At 40.9% G+C, this 17,914-nt stretch overlaps 1 protein-coding gene and 5 non-coding genes across 6 annotated transcripts in view; all 6 read left to right on the top strand.

Annotated features, from left to right (window-relative positions):
* The window catches only part of LOC121412729 (protocadherin Fat 4-like), a 56,637-nt gene extending 44,725 nt beyond the window's left edge, over positions 1-11,912 (top strand). Inside the window, exons 9-11 of the mRNA XM_041605502.1 lie at positions 7,205-7,422; positions 8,036-8,303; positions 8,688-11,912. Of these exons, the coding sequence (XP_041461436.1) occupies positions 7,205-7,422; positions 8,036-8,303; positions 8,688-10,528 (2,327 nt within the window). The 3' untranslated portion in view covers positions 10,529-11,912. The remainder of the gene's footprint in view (positions 1-7,204; positions 7,423-8,035; positions 8,304-8,687) is intronic.
* Positions 11,913-14,565: 2,653 nt separating this feature from the next.
* On the top strand, positions 14,566-14,641 carry TRNAW-CCA. The gene has a single exon. It is a non-coding gene; the product is annotated as a tRNA-Trp (tRNA).
* Positions 14,642-15,244: 603 nt separating this feature from the next.
* Positions 15,245-15,316, top strand: TRNAW-CCA. Its single transcript has one exon. It is a non-coding gene; the product is annotated as a tRNA-Trp (tRNA).
* Positions 15,317-15,979: 663 nt separating this feature from the next.
* TRNAW-CCA lies at positions 15,980-16,051 on the top strand. The gene has a single exon. It is a non-coding gene; the product is annotated as a tRNA-Trp (tRNA).
* Positions 16,052-16,713: 662 nt separating this feature from the next.
* TRNAW-CCA lies at positions 16,714-16,785 on the top strand. The gene has a single exon. It is a non-coding gene; the product is annotated as a tRNA-Trp (tRNA).
* Positions 16,786-17,451: 666 nt separating this feature from the next.
* TRNAW-CCA lies at positions 17,452-17,523 on the top strand. Its single transcript has one exon. It is a non-coding gene; the product is annotated as a tRNA-Trp (tRNA).
* Positions 17,524-17,914: the final 391 nt, after the last annotated feature.

The following is a 17,914-nucleotide window of genomic DNA, read 5'->3' as shown; positions in this document are numbered from 1 at the left end:
AACTTCATTGTGAAGAATTCGCAAGTCATAGATTTTCTCATAATGGGATATTAATTAGTTTAGTTGTAGACATGTATTTGTTTTATGCACACCAGCTCTTGAAGAATGGGATGGTTTTGATGAATGATGCTTCGAGCCTCTTTGGACTAGAAGGTTATATTTAATATCACATGCATATTGGTTGATGTTTTTGTTAATTTAGCAATAAGTCTTATTTTTAGTATAATTAAAAATTTACTTCAATAACTCCATACATCTACTTGATTTGCTAGTTCAGCCCTCTGGACTGCCATACCCGAATAGAACTCCCAAGGATTTAAAAAGCGCGAGCGCGCCCTCTCCCGTTCAGGCTTACTACCCATGATCACCGCGCAATTAGCGTCCATCTTCCTCTTTTGCTTTCGGCAAGCCACCTGTCAAGACGTGCTCAGATAAGTCTCCTAAGAGCTCAAATCTTTTTGAGCTTTGGTATATTATTTTCGCTTATCTGTGGTGCATTCTCCCTTTTAATTTCAATCTTTCCATTTGTGTGTAAGATTGTGTTCAGAATTTACACTTGGCGTGACTTTTTAGACGTGTTTTTGGTGACACTTAAATTGTTTTTCTAACGTTTGAGTTCTCGTCGCGCCGCATCGCTAGCGCGTTCGCGAGGCACCGGGCTTGGCCTGCCTACGTGGCAGCAAGCCTTCACCACCTGTCATGGTTATTGTTCTTCACGTTCAAAGCGTGGTGGCTTTTGGTGCCGTTTTTGAATTAAATTCTAGACAGCCTCTACACTTTGTTGTCGAGGGTGTTATTGTTATTTCTTTTTGCAGGTTGGGATCTTCAACTCTGTTCCTTCCTTGCTTTCTGGAATTGATTTATTAAGATTTTCGATTGATTATTGATTGATTAATTCTTCAATTCTCTTTCCTTTCTGTTCTGAATAAATTTCCTAATTGATATTTTATTCACAGGCGGATCTTAAAGCTCAATTCCTTTTTCCTTCTGTTCTGAATAAATTTCTTGATTGATATTTTATTCACAGGCGGATCTTAAAGCTCAATTCCTTTTCCTTCTGTTCTGAATAAATTTCTTGATTGATATTTTATTCACAGACGCTTCGGGGATTGTTTAATTCGGCTTACGCAATTATACCTGATGATTGTTTGGTTATTCAATCCCCCCTAAAAAAAAAAAAAAAAAAAAAAAAAAAAAATTTTTTGTTCTCTACAGGTGGGGTCTCCTTCCTGTTAGAAATTTTTTTTGACCTGTCCCGGAATTGTTTTCTTCGTTCAATTCCCTCTTCCCTCCTAGTCTTATATATTTTTTTATTTCGACAGGCGGGCTCTACGATTCCCTTTGAGGATTTACTGTGTCGTTCTTCCTCTTGGAATCGTTACTAGAGACGTTCCTCCTTCCTCCTGTTCTGAATTTCTTTACCTTTCCACAGGAGGTTACTTTTTTTTTTTTCCTCTTGGAAATTATCGTAAAATTTCTCTTATCTGGAATTATTTGTCTCTCAATCCCTTTTCTTCCTGCTCTGAAATGCTTGTTTTTGTGTTTCTTCGCAGGTGGAAACTTCGTTCTCTTCTGAACTTGCATTCATTTTTGAATTTTTGTTTCGAATTTTTCCTTCGGGCACAAAAAAAAAAAAAGAGAATATAGTAGGGGAACCTTGTAGGAGTTTCTTTTTTCAAAGTCTCCGACCTCCTTTTTATTTTCTTACAGGCAGATACCTAAACTATTCTTAGGTTCTTCTTCCTCCCTACCCCTCCCCTCTTGTTTTGTTCTGTTTGCTCAAACAAACTCCTTTTAGGAGGAGGGAAAGACCACTCCGGTCTCCACTTTTAATCTAAGCGAGATCTTTGTAAAAAAAAAAAAAAATTCTTGTTTTTCCTTTTTCAGGGTAGAGAGAGGTATCTTTGAATGGGACTAACACAGCCCCAGAGGACCTGGTGCCCTCCACGGGGACCGTCCCGATTGCAAGTTACAGAAGTCGGCCGCCTCCAGGCGAGCAGGAGGGACGCCGCGGTGAGCGCCCAGCGGCGGTGAGTATGAGGGTGCGTCGATCAGCATTCCGAATTTGCGGTCGGATGCTAAGAGAAGGAAGGCCGAGACTGTGGTGCCACGGTCTCGGACAAAGGAAAAAGTGGTAGCCAAGGCTTCCAAGCCTAAACTAGGTCCTGCCGCCGCAGCACCCATAGGGCTATGCGACCCACCGGCTACCGGGTCACCAGAAGTCCGGAGGGAGAGTGCGGTTCTCTCCCCCCGGCACAGGTCAGGATCTCTGTCGTATAAGTCGTCCTCCGTTGACAGCATCGGGAGAGATCGCCCAGCCCCTGACCGCGAGAGGCGTCACACAGACTGTAACCACAATCTGATCGTGACCACAATCTGACCCCGTCAGATTCGGGTGAAGTTTCGTTGTTGGCGGCCGCCCTGCCAGGGGCGGCAAATCGTAAGAGATCACCCGTGCCTCTTGTGCCTTCTTCTGCTCCGGCCACGCCGGCGGAGCCCGCAAAATAAGAAGAAGAAGAAGAGGTCGAAGGAGAGGTCGGCCAGCCCTGTTGCCATGGGCATTCCTCCTTCAGACCCTCTTATCGGTGGCCAGATGTTACAGTCATACATGTTATGCTGCTATATTCTGCTACCGCGAGAGGCGTCACACATCGGGCTGTGACCACAATCTGACCCCGTCAGATTCGGGTGAAGTTTCATTGTCGGCGGCCGCCCTGCCAGGGGCGGCAAATCGTAAGAAATCACCCGTGCCTCTCATGCCTTCTTCTGCCCCGGCCACGCCGGCGGAGCCCGCAGAAAGAGAAGAAGAAGAAGAGGTCGAAGGAGAGGTTGGCCAGCCCTGCTGCCATGGGCGTTCCTCCTTCAGACCCTTGTGTCGGTGGTCAGATGTTACAGCTATTCATGCTGCTACATTCTGCTACCGCGAGAGGCGTCACACATCAGACTGTGACCACAATCTGACCCCGTCAGATTCGGGTGAAGTTTCGTTGTTGACGGCCGCCCTGCCAGGGGCGGCAAATCGTAAGAAATCACCCGTGCCTCTTGTGCCTTCTTCTGCCCCGGCCACTCCGGCGGAGGCCGCGAAGAAGAAGAGGTCGAAGGTGAGGTCGGCCAGCCCTGTTGCCATGGGCGTCCCTCCTTCAGACCCTTGTGTCGGTGGTCAGATGTCACAGCTATTCATGCTGCTACATTCTGCTTTCGGGTAGTGCGGGTTCACCCCACCCTCGACGTCTACTCACCCCGCTGATGCCCCTGAGCATCAAGCGAGACAAGTGGGCAATAACCACCAGACACCCGGGAAATCCTCGAGCGATTCTGTTAAATCGCCAGCCAGTGCACCGACTAACCGGGTGCCCCAAGATCGCGTGTGCTTTCCAACATTTTCGTCGATCTCAGTGCACGTGTCCCAGCCGACACGCGGGGCCACCCCGGCGCTTACTGGACAACCCCCCGGTTCAGTCCATAGAGCGAGACTCCCTTTACGAGGACAACCCCTATCCCGCGGTCGACTTTTCAGTAAGCGCTCAGGCGCTGCTTGACAAGTATCTACCTCACATCTACCCTCCGAGCGGGGGTATTGATGAAGCAAGGGAGTCCATATTTTCTCGCCCCGCCTCTTCAGGCGCTCCGAGCTCAATCGGCCGAATTGGGGGTCTCGGAGAGTGACGGGGTCGCTCTAGACGAGGCGGCTCCTACGACGAGGAAGCCGCCAGCTCCGTGGGTGTAAACCCACCCCCGCTCTGCTGCTGCCCGGAAGCGCCAGGCTCCGGCGCCGCCGTCTCGAAATTTTCAAGCCTCTCGAGGCTAGCGAGAAGGCAGAGGCAGGGGGGGGGCGATTATTATGCAGGTACTCCCGAATTCGCCCTCTACGTCAAGCTCACATACGGCGATGACTCCTTCAGCGGTAACTCTCTCCATTCTTCCCCCTAAGCGGGCCCGTAGATTGGAGGTATGAATCTCTTACATACCGCATGCCGCACTTCTCTCGTGAGAATGTTTGGCTGCTTTGAGAGGACAACCTATCACGTCCGCGGACCGTCCGCCCAGGCGACGGGACCGTCGCTTTTCTGGCCTGAACCTCACTTTCTATTCGAAAGTAAGGGTGCCCTGTCTTACTTAGCTCCTACCCTTGCAACGCCAGAGTCAGGGCTAGTACAGACACCCGTTCTCCAGCGATCGCCGCTGAAGAGAGGGCGACTCTGATATGAGCACCATCACCGCTCAGCGGTATGTCTCACTATCTCATAGCTCTCCGAGCTTATGAGTATGTATATCGGATCTGAATGTCACGGCGATTAAAAGTTCTCCTGTGCTTAATAATCGCTATGCCTTCACCACCCGGTGCATTATGGTTATGTTAACCTATTTGTCTCGTATTCGGGCGGCTCGTACGAACCCTGCCCGAGCTGCCATCACCGGTCGTCCCCCCGGACACCGCCGGCAGCACCCGCACCGAATACGTGGAAGGAATCAGCTTTTCATATGCTAGATATCCCTCCTGTTGACATTCACAGCTGTTCCCCGAGTCTTTCCCGGTTGGGTAAACATCATCTCGGAGGAAAGTAACCGCCGTACATCTCATGAGATTGTTGGCTATGTACGTGCGTTCAAACTTGTTTAAAGCCCCAGGATTCTCTGTCGGCATTCTATGCCTACTTTCTGGGCACACCCACCGTACCGGGTCGGCGAGTTCACACCAAACTGTACACCGCCAGACCATCGGTCGAGCTCTAACTGTCTATCTTATAGACTGCCCTCTATGTGGGTCAATCTTGCGGCGTCTCCGCCGCTCCCTCCTTGTGCGGAGTGGTCTACGGTGGATGTCTTTACCGTGCCCGTTAGTCGAATCGGCTTCTTTCTTAGAAATTTTTTCACGGCACACTCGAGTCGCCCCGCATGCTGCTTTCATCCCCCTTCCATGCAAGGCATGTGGCCAGGGTCACCGCACGACCGAGGATGATGTAACAGTGGATGGATGTATGCTTATGCCTTCCTAACCACGATCACTACGACCCGCCTTCTCTCGGGCCGACTGTGGATGAGCCTCTCCATGTAAGTGATTTACTTCACTGGAGTTCTTCTTTTAGAAATTTAGATTCTCATCCCCCGCTGCTTAGGGCGTCATTTTTGCCGCCCCCCGCAGCTTTTTGGAGCTCCTTATCTTACCGATATCGGACTGTTCCACGCTGCCGCAACCGGCGCCGGCGGTGCTCGCTCTTACGATCACCTGAGAAACAGGCCTTGTGACTGTTTTCATAAACAACTGGTTCTCACCGCAGACTGATGGAAATTTCGTGATTACTTCCTCAAGTCTCCTTCGCTTGTTTCTTCAAGCGAGGACTTCGACACTCTTAGCCAGTTTCCGTCTCTAACTTGATAGGACAGGGCCGTTGCTACCTCATTCGATTCCGTTGGGAACGTAACGGTTGAGGTATCATATCTGGCGATGTCTGTTCGTTTAGAGCATCTCTTGATGGTCGTTTACACGTAATATCGTGACAGATTTTTTTTCGCCAGCTCCCTCTGGCGTACACTTGCTGCTGCTAGGGATTCCCCCGCCCAGCGGACAGCCATCGCAGCCTAGCCTCACGGGCTCTCTCGGCGATGGTGGCTTGAGCCAAGCCACCTCTTCCACCGCGGGCACTGCACCCTCAGATGGGTGCTTCAATCAGTATGGGAGAAAGGGGATCCTGAGTTCTCTCTCGATCACTCGGTCTAACACACTTTTGTCGTGATGTGTACCGCGCTGTATCCCTGACACGCCCGGTTGAGCTGTTTTGACCAGACTGCTCTATTCTACATAGGCAACATGTCCGCGGCATTCCTTATTAACAGGATGGCACTCAGTCGCTTTCTCGACCCTTGTCTGCCTTACGAGTGGTTTTCTTCCTAAATCCCTACTCTCCGTCGTTCCTGGTCCCCTTCGGACCGCTAGTAACTTTTTACCACAGCTCTCTATCAGAATTCTGCAGATTTCTGCCCTCACGCATTTGAGACAGATATCGAATTCTGGGCGCTTTCTCCCACGCGGAGGCTTCCCCTACAGAAATTTCCAAGCTTGCGGGAAGCGTGCGACTAGCTTGCGCAAGCTTGCGGCATGCTAGTAACTAGCATGCGGTTAGCTTAATAAGCGTGTGATATGCGTGCAGAGTAATAGTTAAGCGATCTTTTAGCGAGCAGGGACTGTTCGCTAGCATGCACTCGCTTATTAAGCGAGTGCCCTGCTAGTCGCATGCTAGTTACTAGCAAGCGGCACGCTTAAATTTCGGTAGGGGTTCTGAGATATCTCGCCTTCTCAGATTGGTCGATTGATCACTTACTGAACCTTAAAAGCTTCAGTTTTCCGATCACGATTCTTGTTGAAATTTTCAACAAATTTCGATTCTTACGCTCTAGTCAGCAGGTGATGTTGTTCTCCTGACACTAGGCCGAGGGCCCATGATACTTAGTATTCCTGAGTATACAGGGCATTCCTCTCGAGGACATTTTTGAGGGCCGCCTTTTGGCGCTCAACTAACTCCTTCACTTCTTTCTACTTGAAGGACATTCCGTCCAGCGAGGCGAGATTTGCTGCTTCGGCGCTTAAAGCAGCTGCGGCTTTTTCCCCCTCTCCCTAAATTTCGTTGTTTTTGTTTTTTCTTTTAAATTTTCTTAGGCTTACAATTGAAAACATGCCTCCCTACGGTTTGAGTCCGTGCTGGTCTAGCAAATCAAGTAGATGTATGGAGTTATTGAAGTAAATTATGAAAATACTTACCTGATTTTCTTATTTACGAGATAACTCATACATCTACTTGATACCCTCCCACCGACCCTCCGCCTTGCGTAGCAACATGTTTCAACGTATGGGCTTGCGAAAGGTGAGGAAGATGGACGCTAATTGCGCGGTGATCATGGGTAGTAAGCCTGAACGGGAGAGGGCGCGCTCGCGCTTTTTAAATCCTTGGGAGTTCTATTCGGGTATGGCAGTCCAGAGGGCTGAACTAGCAAATCAAGTAGATGTATGAGTTATCTCGTAAATAAGAAAATCAGGTAAGTATTTTCATAATCTGTTTTTCAGGAAAAATGTTGATAAGTGTGTATTGTTTACATTACAGAACTGTTATAACTTAGCTGTCTCATGTTGGGGTAAGATTATGCATTTATTAATCTGTAATTGTAATGATATGTCATTGTCATCTTTTCATTTCACCACTCCTCCCAGACGTGAACTCTGTATCCTTTGGAGGCGGCGGCCGCGTGGACTACAGGGTGAAAGAGGACTACAAGCGTCAGGCTCTTCTGGATGATGCTAAGAACTTGGCCAAGAGGAGGAGGAGGAGGGCTAGTGGGTCAGAATCACTTAGTCTCTCCTTTAGGACTGGTGTTAGGGATGGTCTTCTGCTTTACGTCACCTCTGATGCAGAGTTCACAACCTTACAGGTAGGATTCTATGGTGTCTCTAAAATTGCAAACTTTTTTTTTAATGATTTTGTAGCAATACATTGATGAGGTGCTGAAGCATTGAAGGATTAAAGGAATTTCTTCCTTAATATACATTTCATTTAAAAAGATATATTCTATTCTGCATGTCTATTTTGTTTAGATTTACTTTTGATGGGAATTGTAAATCTTTGTTTCCTAGTTCTCAATACATACATATTACAATTATTTCAAAATTGATAATTAAGCCTGGGTTTCTTCCAAAAGGTTCTGTCTTCCTCATTCAGCTTTCATGAAAAAGGTAATGTACTAAAGAATTAATTGACATTCGTTGTATACTGATGCTATCTGTGTCTTTCCATTTCATTTATTTTACGTTAAAAACCAATTACAAAAGAAAGAAAAGGAAATTTCTCCATGTATATATAAAGAGAGAGAAAAAAACATATTTGGACAACTTTTCACAAGATGATTTAGATAACTGGCACTTAGTCAAAAGTGTGGTCTAAGTTAAATCAGGGTTAACTTAATCTAATATTTTGGAATAATACCCAATGGGTTTAGTTCACGTGGTTCCATGAGACATTCACCTTCTTTCTCTTTCTCCTTTTAGCTCACCAATGGCTCTGTCATGTACAGCTACGGGACTGGCTCTTCCAGCAGCGGACAAATCATCAACATCCCATCATCCTCCCTGACCAATGGGGCATGGCACAACATCACTCTGACATCATCAGGTGGACAGGTCACATTGACTGTTGATGATGCTCCAAAGTCAGCCATGTTTGCTAACCCTCATCAGTTCACTGGACTGGGATTGACTGGAATGGCTCTGAGTGGTACAGAAATGCCACTTGTGATCGATGGCAGGACCATTGAAGGTAAGAAGTCTTGGATTGCATTAGCTGTTAATTAACAAGAAAGATGTAAACTAGGATTATTTTGATAATTTGTTATCTATTTATGCCTATGCTCCAAAATTTTATGATATAATTGGAGTTCAGTTGTTCACATCTATTGGCTTGCAGAGTCAACTGAATGTTAATTTTGAGGAATTTGAAGTCAGTTTTAATTTGATCATATATTTCATCTTCCAGTGAATTTCATTTTCTTTATCAAAATAGTTCTGAATAGTAAATTTTAATTCAATGGATTGGAAATCGATTCATACTGATCGATGAGAAAAAATAGAACCTGTAAATTTTGAGTTTTCTTCAGTGATATCTGATCCTAAAATTCATTTCTCCTTTCTTCCCAATTTTTAGGCTTCACTGGCTGTCTTGATGGTTTCCAGATGAACGATGAAGGGCTCCCTCTAGATGGTGACTCTCAGAGGTTTGAAGCTGTTCCTTCAGCTGGTACCGGTGATGGGTGCTCCCCTGCAGATCTATGTGCCCTCAATCCATGCAACCAGGGTGAGAAGTGCATTCCCTCTGGAACCTACTACTCCTGTGTGCCAGTGACATGCTCACCTGATGTGTGTCAAAACGGAGGTGTCTGCTCTGATGGCTCAGGATCTGTAATCTGTCAGTGTGCTGATGGATACAGCGGTGACTACTGTGATAAAGGAACAGGCCCTCAACAAGCAGATGGACCAGACATCCTGAAAATTGTGATTCCGATAGTGGTTGTGCTCCTGTTGGTCGTGGTCATTCTTGCGATGGTTTACCTCATCCGCAGGAGAAGAGGCAGCATGAAGCAGAAGCAGGCCCAACAGCAAGCTGGTTTACAGGATCCTAAGGTCTCTGCCTTGTCCTCGTCCGTCAACCCAGGATTCCTAGGAGATACCTTTGATGAGGCCACGATGATAGGACCTGATGGGAAAGTGAATGTTTCTGGCTTGATCCATCGCCAGACTCCGGATATCATTGAGCAGAACATGGCCATGCAGCAAAATAACAGCAACCCTTCAAGTAATTCCCTGATGATGGAAAATGATACAGGAGAACATGTCAATCTTGAAATGGAAACGCTTCACCCTCGTGGATTTGATGGAGCAGAGCACTATGATCTTGAAAATGCCAGTAGTTTAGCCGCATCAGATGTAGATGTTCCTTATCATTATAAGCACTTTCATGACCAAGGAAATAGGAATCGTAGAAAGAAAAAGCATAGACAGAATCAGAACCCAATGCTTGCAAGAATCCAAGCTTCCCCAGCCAGACTCAGTCCAGTCAGCATTGGCTCTCATAATCAGATCCCATTAGGAAATGACCTAGCACACAGTACTCCATTAGATAATCACAATGCCTTATTAAGACACAGCCCAGGACTGCATTCAAATTATAGTACAAATCCGACACTGCGAATGGGATCCATCCCAAGCAGTGGTCGTGCAACTCCTGCTAGAAACATTAGCAGCCCAGTCAACTCAGATCGTAGCTTCCAGAGCGAGTTACGCAGTCAAGCCCATCGCTCGGACGTGAGCAGTCTCCGAAGTGGGGGTAAACCAACAAGAATGACAACACCTCTGTCGCATGAGGGAAAAAGTCAGTCACATTCAAAGGGAAGGACTAGTAAGAGCCCCTTGGTTGTAGGGTTGACAGCCGAGGAAGTAGCTCAGCTTAACACAGCAAGGCCTGACCTTATGTCAGGTAGCCATGCTAGCACTCTTGAAGACCTATCGTCCAACAGTAGTCAAGTTCATGGTGGAGAGCGCCCCCACGATACTCCTGTTGATCCATCACGTTTGCTGGAACCTCCTGATTCTACATCAGATGATACAAATGACTCTTTTACCTGCTCTGAGATGGACTCGGAGTACGGGAAACATGGAGTGTTCAACAGCACAGAGGCTGCAATACTCGATAAACTCGCTGAAATCGAGCATGCAGAGGACAGCGTGCTCCCTCATGTGAACGGCGCCCTCAAGCAGAAACGACTCGATTCACGCGGAGGCTCGCTGAGCACACTCTTTACCTCAGAGGATGAGAATGGACATTCTAGAAAAGAAAAGACCAATGGTGATGTGAGCTTGGAAAGACTCTTAGGATGGGGACCTAGGTTTGATAATCTTGTCGGAGTGTTCAAAGACATTGCACAGCTACATGAAACCAATGGCAAAATCGTCCTCCAAGCCTCTCTAACACAAGAAGAGTTTGTGTAATGCCTTATTCCAAAGTTATTGTTATATTGTTGCAAGATGTTTTATTTAATGCCAAGCAAATAGTTTGTCAGTTATTGTTCAAATATATGTATTCATGTATATGTGATTATTCAGCACTCTCGTACTTAAAACAAATTCACGAGTACTGCATGTTCAACTTTGTGCATTCCTGTTTTATATTATGAAGATTTTTTGCCATTCCTTGTATTCTAAGATTTGAGTACTCTTTGATACCAAATTAGTTAATTTCACCAAATCAACCTTAATATTCATCTTTCTTGAATTTGATATACCCATACTTTTGTATTTAATCTTTTTGTAGCTATGATTTAGAGTTCAATTTGACACGAGAGGTCTGACTATTAAAGGTGATGTAATATAATATATTGCACCCCTCATTCCTAGCTCCACTGTTTGAAAATGTAACCAGTTTTTCAATCATAGGATAGTGTGAGACAAAAAGATGTTATATTGCACTTGGCACTTAGTAAAACTGTCCGTCTATTCTATCCTGTTTTATATTTGAAATATGCCTTGATGTTTCTTGTTATTATCAAAGTATGAAGAGCTGAATAGATCACAATTTTGCAAGATTATATTTCCATCTGAAAAGATGTGGATATTTTGATGAATTTGTACTACATGTATTGAAGATGACAATCTGTTTATATAAAGTTATTTATAAATGTCACTTGTTTTTATGTAGTGCTTTTAATGTATTTATTATGAAGTCCAAAGTTAATTAGTGCCCACTTTTAATGTAACATGCCATGCAATAGCACTGATGTAAGATATGTATTGTGTATTTTAAGATTTATGAAACTTAATGTTATGTGTATTCATTGACCAATGAGATATTTTTTTTTATCAAATGTTGCACAACTTATATTTTATATGGGGACAGTGTTGAAACAATGTTCTTTTTCTTTTATAATCTGATTTTAAATGAAAATAAAACCCCAAATTTACATACCCTCCAAATCAGAAGTATAAAATCTCAGAGGAATGTTAGTGAAAATTTCACAATTTGAGAAGAAATTTTCAAACAGTCATGAATACTTGAAATACCAACTGAAAAGATGTACATCAATGAAGACCTGATATTTGCTCTGTCTTCATTTCCCAGGAGAGATGCTTTGATCGGCTTTATTTTCTGGTTACCTCTTACACATAAGGCTTTGAAAATCTGAAGTGAAACATTATATAAATCAATTTCTCTATTTTATCTCTGATGTTGACCAATATGTTTCTGATTGCCTTTAGGGATTTTACATTTTTTAATTTCATAATTTTTTTATTTTTCTTCTCAGCCCTCATTTTCTTAATGCTGTCAGTAAAATACTTCTAAGATTTTCTTGGCTTACAATAAAAGTGTCTAAATTCATTTCCCTTTAAAAAGACATCCCAGGTAGTCAGAGCCAAAATGGGCATTCTTTGTGAGTTTGTCTAAGTTGGTATTTTCTCTCCTGCATAAATAATGACAATCTTTGAAGATTTCATTCTCAGTATATCTCATGATATGATAGTAAATATTTGAATTCCCAAAACAAAATCTACTTAGATCGGTATTCTATCAACATAAGAATAATGTTTAGATTGCTTTTAATATATTGCAAAGTGGTAGATATGTTCATAAAGTTCATTCAGATTTTTATTTTATGCTAGCGTACAGCATATATGGCTTCATGTATTCTCACAACAACCTCCACTAATATTGCATAACACAGTTCTGATTATAGATACATTCATAACATCATATAATTTTGTTGTAACATTATCAAGTTCTTTCCATTCATTCACAACAATGTCTTCAACTTTGCACATGATTTTTTATTTCATGAATATTTGGCCTTTGAAAATACATGATTTTTTTATTTCATGAATATTTGGCCTTTGAAAATATTAAAATACATGTACGTAAGATAACTAATTGGTTAATTTGTTCAATGTTTTATCTCTGTTTTAAGTAGATATGTGCTATATGTCTTACAATATATATTTTGACCAAAGTACTCTCTCTTTCTGTCTATCTCCATTTAATAATTCTCTCTCATAATTCCTCACAGCAAATATACACTACTGCACTGAAATCTGTTTAAAGTAGCCATATTGCATTATCGTATTATCACAATTCAAACAGAATTATTATATTATTTACTACTATAAAAACATTTTCATCCTTTCTGTCTACTTATTTTCAAGAATGAAGTGTCACTTTTGTCAAATATTCAAACACCTGGTTCAAGCACTAATGTGAATGATTATGTATAATATACTTTGAAGGATATAAAGTACTTTAAATGTGTCACAGTACAATTTTGATAATATTTGCAGTAAATATAAACATATTTACATTGTGGAGGAGGGAAATAGGAACTTTGTCAGTATTCAGAATTTTATAAGAGTTTGAGCCTTGTTACTGTTCAATGAGGTAATAAAGCAAGTTTCTATTGTTAAAATTAAACAAATGTCTATTGTCTATCTCTGTTTTCTGTGTGTCGTTATCAAGCCAGTAATTTGAAGTAAAAAGAAAAAGAATGGTCAGTGAAGAGTGCTGCTTATGAATTATTATGCATGTTTATTCTGGATTGTGGTGTGTTGGTGTGCAAACTATTACTGATAGGTATGGTTTTAGCAAAACTTGGTCTGCTGGTTTATTATGTAGAATGAGTACTTGGGAATTGATGTAAAGACATATGCAATGAATTTATGAATATTCAGAAAGATGGATGGACAAAATGAAGGACGGATGTATTTGGAACCAAAATGGACATAGAAAATAAATTGATAGATAATGGAAGGATGGAAGATGGGTTGATCGATGGGTGAAAACGCTTTGTAGAAGGTAGAGAGACAGCAAGTAATTACAATTGATGAAAATTAAAAGACAAACTATCATATCAGAGGTGATAATGGATATAGCTATCAATTGAAGCTGAGGGAAGATAGTGTTTACATTAATCGCCGAGTGATCGTTGTCTCATCTATAAACTAAAGTTTATTATTTGCTTTATATTCCATGCCAAAAAAAGATATGAAAAAAATGAACACATTTCACTTAGAAAATGACACGTGCACTAGAATGATAAGGCTAATTCAGACAAAGTTTATTTATTCAAAGGCCTATCAAGATCCCAAATTACATAATAATAGACACAATAATCAGATCGCACGGATTTATGAATAGGTACAAAGATTGTTTGATTGGGTAACCTAGAAAAGGCATTGGACAGAAATGAATTTTTATAGTAACACAATATCGACAAACTCAGAAATAGAAATGTTAACATTCATGTTTGCTTTGAATAGAAACATAGGCCCATTTTCTTATTTTTCTGTACGTTGTCTTCTCTTCATCCTTCTTTTCCCCCTTTTCTTGTTATCCTCCTCCTTTTTTTCTTATTTCTCCCCTACCCCTCCCTTTTTGTTATTCTTCTGTCCCCTTTCCCATTCGTTTTTAGAACATCAGGAATTGTGATTTTCAAGCGGCGGCACTTTTTTTCAGACAAAACATTAACTTTACATTTTGTCGTTAGGATGTAAATTATTGTTGTAAGGGAAATAACAATTTTCAAAATGATTCACTATTTTAAAAGATTTTCATTCAGACATTGTATTGGACTTTTGACGGATACCGGGGCTGTTTCATAAAGCTGTTCGTAAGTTAAGAGTGAACGACTGGTTATCATTTCTTGTGGTGGAATACACCAAAATGTTCACTGGCAATTGTTTAGCACGTAAAAAATGATTACCAGTCGATCTAAAGGTCGCTCTTAACTTCACTCTAAAACGCTTTTCGAAATTTTAAGTAAGTTGTCTATGCCCGTAACACTAACAACTACTGTTGTTTAAACTAAAAAGATTAAACAACTTGTTAAAGTAACAGGCTTAAACAACGTGTTTTTATACTGCGTATGAACAATTTTATAGCCCCCCTCTCCCGGTGTATTGTTCAAAATCACCTAGGAAAGAATGGCAAACATTGCATCATTTTACTTTTTGATCAAGATAAGAACTATTTCACAGGTGATCAACTTGATTCCGTGGCGCAACGGTATATAGCGCGTCTGACTCCAGATCAGAAGGTTGCGTGTTCGAATCACGTCGAGATCAATCGTAGTTTTTACTCAATCATTTTATTACTCTTTCCTTACCTTGAAATAAAACAATAATAATTGGTCATCGGTCAGAAATGAATTTATGTTGTCGCAACAAAACAGACAAACTCAGAAGATACATGTTTACATCCATATTTTATTTATATTGAAACATATACACCTTTTCGGGTTTTTTGCGCTTTTTTCCTATTCCTCCTCCTTTTCCCTATCATTCTCCTCCTTCTTTTTTTCTCCTTCTTCTTCTTTATCTTCTTCTTCTCTTTCCCACTTTCCTCCATTTTTTGTAAGACTCCTGTCCTCTTTCCCAATGGTTGCATAACATTTAGATTGCGATTTCCAAGGGCCCAACTCTTATCAAACAAAACATTTATTTTAATTTATATTGATAAGGATAACAAGGTCATAAACTATACCTGAAATGATACAGTTTAAACAAGTTAAAAACGACTAAAGACAAAAAACTATATTGGAATTTTATAACGGTATATTTTGTTCAAAATCATACAGGATTAAGAAATATGGACAAACATTACATCATGTCACTGTCCCATGGTCATTGTCTGCTGAAGATGAGAACTATTTCACAGGTGTTCAACTTGATTCCGTGGCGCAACGGTAGCGCGTCTGACTCCAGATCAGAAGGTTGCGTGTTCAAATCACGTCGGGATCAAATGCAGTTTTTACTAAATCATTTTATTTTCCCATTTCCTTACCTTGAAATAAAACAATAATAATTGGTAATCGGTCAGAAATGAGATTAATGAGTTTATATTGTCGCACCAAAATCAACAAACTCAGAATATACTTATTTACATCCATCTTTTCTCTATATATCGAAGCATTTACACCTTTTCTGATTTTTTCCCGTTATCCTTTTCTCTCATTCCTCCTCCCTTTTCTCCCATCTTTCCCCTTCTCCTTTTCCTTCTCCCTTTTCTCCTTCTTCTTTTTTTTCTTCTTCTTCTTCTCCTTCTTCTTCTAATTCTTCTTCTCTTTCCCCACTTTCCTCTATTTTTAGTCGGACTCCTGCCCCCTTTCCCAATGGTTGTATAACATTTAGATTGCGAATTTCAAGTGCCCCCTCTCTTATAAAAAACAATTATTAACTTATATTAACTGATAGAAGGATAACAAGGATATAAACTGCCTGAAATTATACAGTTTAAACAAGTTAAAAACGACTAACGACATATAAAACTATATTGGACTATTATTTTGTAACGGTATATTTTGTTCAAAATTACACAGGATTAAGAAATATAGACAAACATTACATCATGTCCCATGGTCATTGTCTGCTGAAGATAAGAACTATTTCACAGGTGTTCAACTTGATTCCGTGGCGCAACGGTAGCGCGTCTGACTCCAGATCAGAAGGTTGCGTGTTCAAATCACGTCGGGATCAATCGTAGTTTTTACTAAATCATTTTATTACTCTTTCCTTACATTGAAATAAAACAATAATTGGTCATCAGCCAGAAATGAATTTATATTGTTGCACCAAAATCAACAAACTCAGAATATACCTATTTACATTCATTTTTTCTCTATATAGAAATATTTGCACCTTTTCTGATTTTTTCCCGTTATCCTTTTCTCTCTTTCCTCCTCCTTTTTCTCCTATCTTTCTCCTCCTTCTTTCTTTTATTCCTCTTCTTCTTCTAATTCTTCTTCTCCTTCTTATTCTTCTTCTTCTAATTCTTCTTCTTCTCCTTCTTCTTCTCTTTCCCCACTTTCCTCTATTTTTAGTCGGACTCCTGCCCCCTTTCCCATTGGTGTATAACATTTAGATTGCGAATTTCAAGGGCCCCCTCTCTTATAAAAAAAAATGATTAACTTATATTAACTGATAGAAGAATAACAAGGATATAAACTGCCTGAAATTATACAATTTAAACAAGTTAAAAACGACTAACGACATAAAACTATATTGGACTATTATTTTGTAACAGTATATTTTGTTCAAAATCACACAGGATTAAGAAATATAGACAAACATTACATCATGTCACTGTTCCATGGTCATTGTCTGCTGAAGATGAGAACTATTTCACAGGTGTTCAACTTGATTCCGTGGCGCAACGGTAGCGCGTCTGACTCCAGATCAGAAGGTTGCGTGTTCAAATCACGTCGGGATCAATCGTTGTTTTTTTTACTAAATCATTTTATTACTCTTTCCTTACATTGAAATAAAACAATAATAATTGGTCATAGGTCGGAAATGAATTTATATTGTCGCACCAAAATCATCCATCTTTTCTCTATATAGAAACATATACACTTTTTCTGATTTTTTCCCGTTATCCTTTTCTCTCCTTCCTCCTCCTTTTTCTCCTATCTTTCTCCTTCTCCTTCTTCCTTTTATTCCTCTTCTTCTTCTTCTTCTAATTCTTCTTCTTCTTCTAATTCTTCTTCTTCTTCTCCTTCTTATTCTTCTTCTTCCTCTAATTCTTCTTCTTCTCTTTCCCCACTTTCCTCTATTTTTAGTCGGACTCCTGCCCCCTTTCCCATTGGTGTATAACATTTAGATTGCGAATTTCAAGGGCCCCCTCTCTTATAAAAAAAAATGATTAACTTATATTAACTGATAGAAGAATAACAAGGATATAAACTGCCTGAAATTATACAGTTTAAACAAGTTAAAAACGACTAACGACATAAAAATATATTGGACTATTATTTTGTAACGGTATATTTTGTTCAAAATCACACAGGATTAAGAAATATAGACAAACATTACATCATGTCACTGTTCCATGGTCATTGTCTGCTGAAGATAAGAACTATTTCACAGGTGTTCAACTTGATTCCGTGGCGCAACGGTAGCGCGTCTGACTCCAGATCAGAAGGTTGCGTGTTCAAATCACGTCGGGATCAATCGTAGTTTTTTTTTACTAAATCATTTTATTACTCTTTCCTTACATTGAAATAAAACAATAATAATTGGTCATAGGTCGGAAATGAATTTATATTGTCGCACCAAAATCATCCATCTTTTCTCTATATAGAAACATATACACCTTTTCTGATTTTTTCCCCGTTATCCTTTTCTCTCTTTCCTCCTCCTTTTTCTCCTATCTTTCTCCTTCTCCTTCTTCCCTTTCTTCTTCTTCTTTTTCTTCTAATTCTTCTTCTTCTTCAAATTCTTCTTTTCTTCTTCTTCTTCTAATATTCTTCTTCTTCTTCTTCTTTTCCTTCTTCTTTTTCTTCTTGATCTCCTTCTTCTTCTCCTTCTTCTTCTTCTTCTTATTCTTGTTATTATCATTAT

The sequence above is a fragment of the Lytechinus variegatus genome, chromosome 1 (genome assembly GCF_018143015.1).
Source record: "Lytechinus variegatus isolate NC3 chromosome 1, Lvar_3.0, whole genome shotgun sequence".
Taxonomy (NCBI): Eukaryota; Metazoa; Echinodermata; class Echinoidea; order Temnopleuroida; family Toxopneustidae; genus Lytechinus; species Lytechinus variegatus.
Note: the sequence above shows the minus strand (reverse complement) of the source record. Positions and strands in the feature narration are given on the sequence as shown.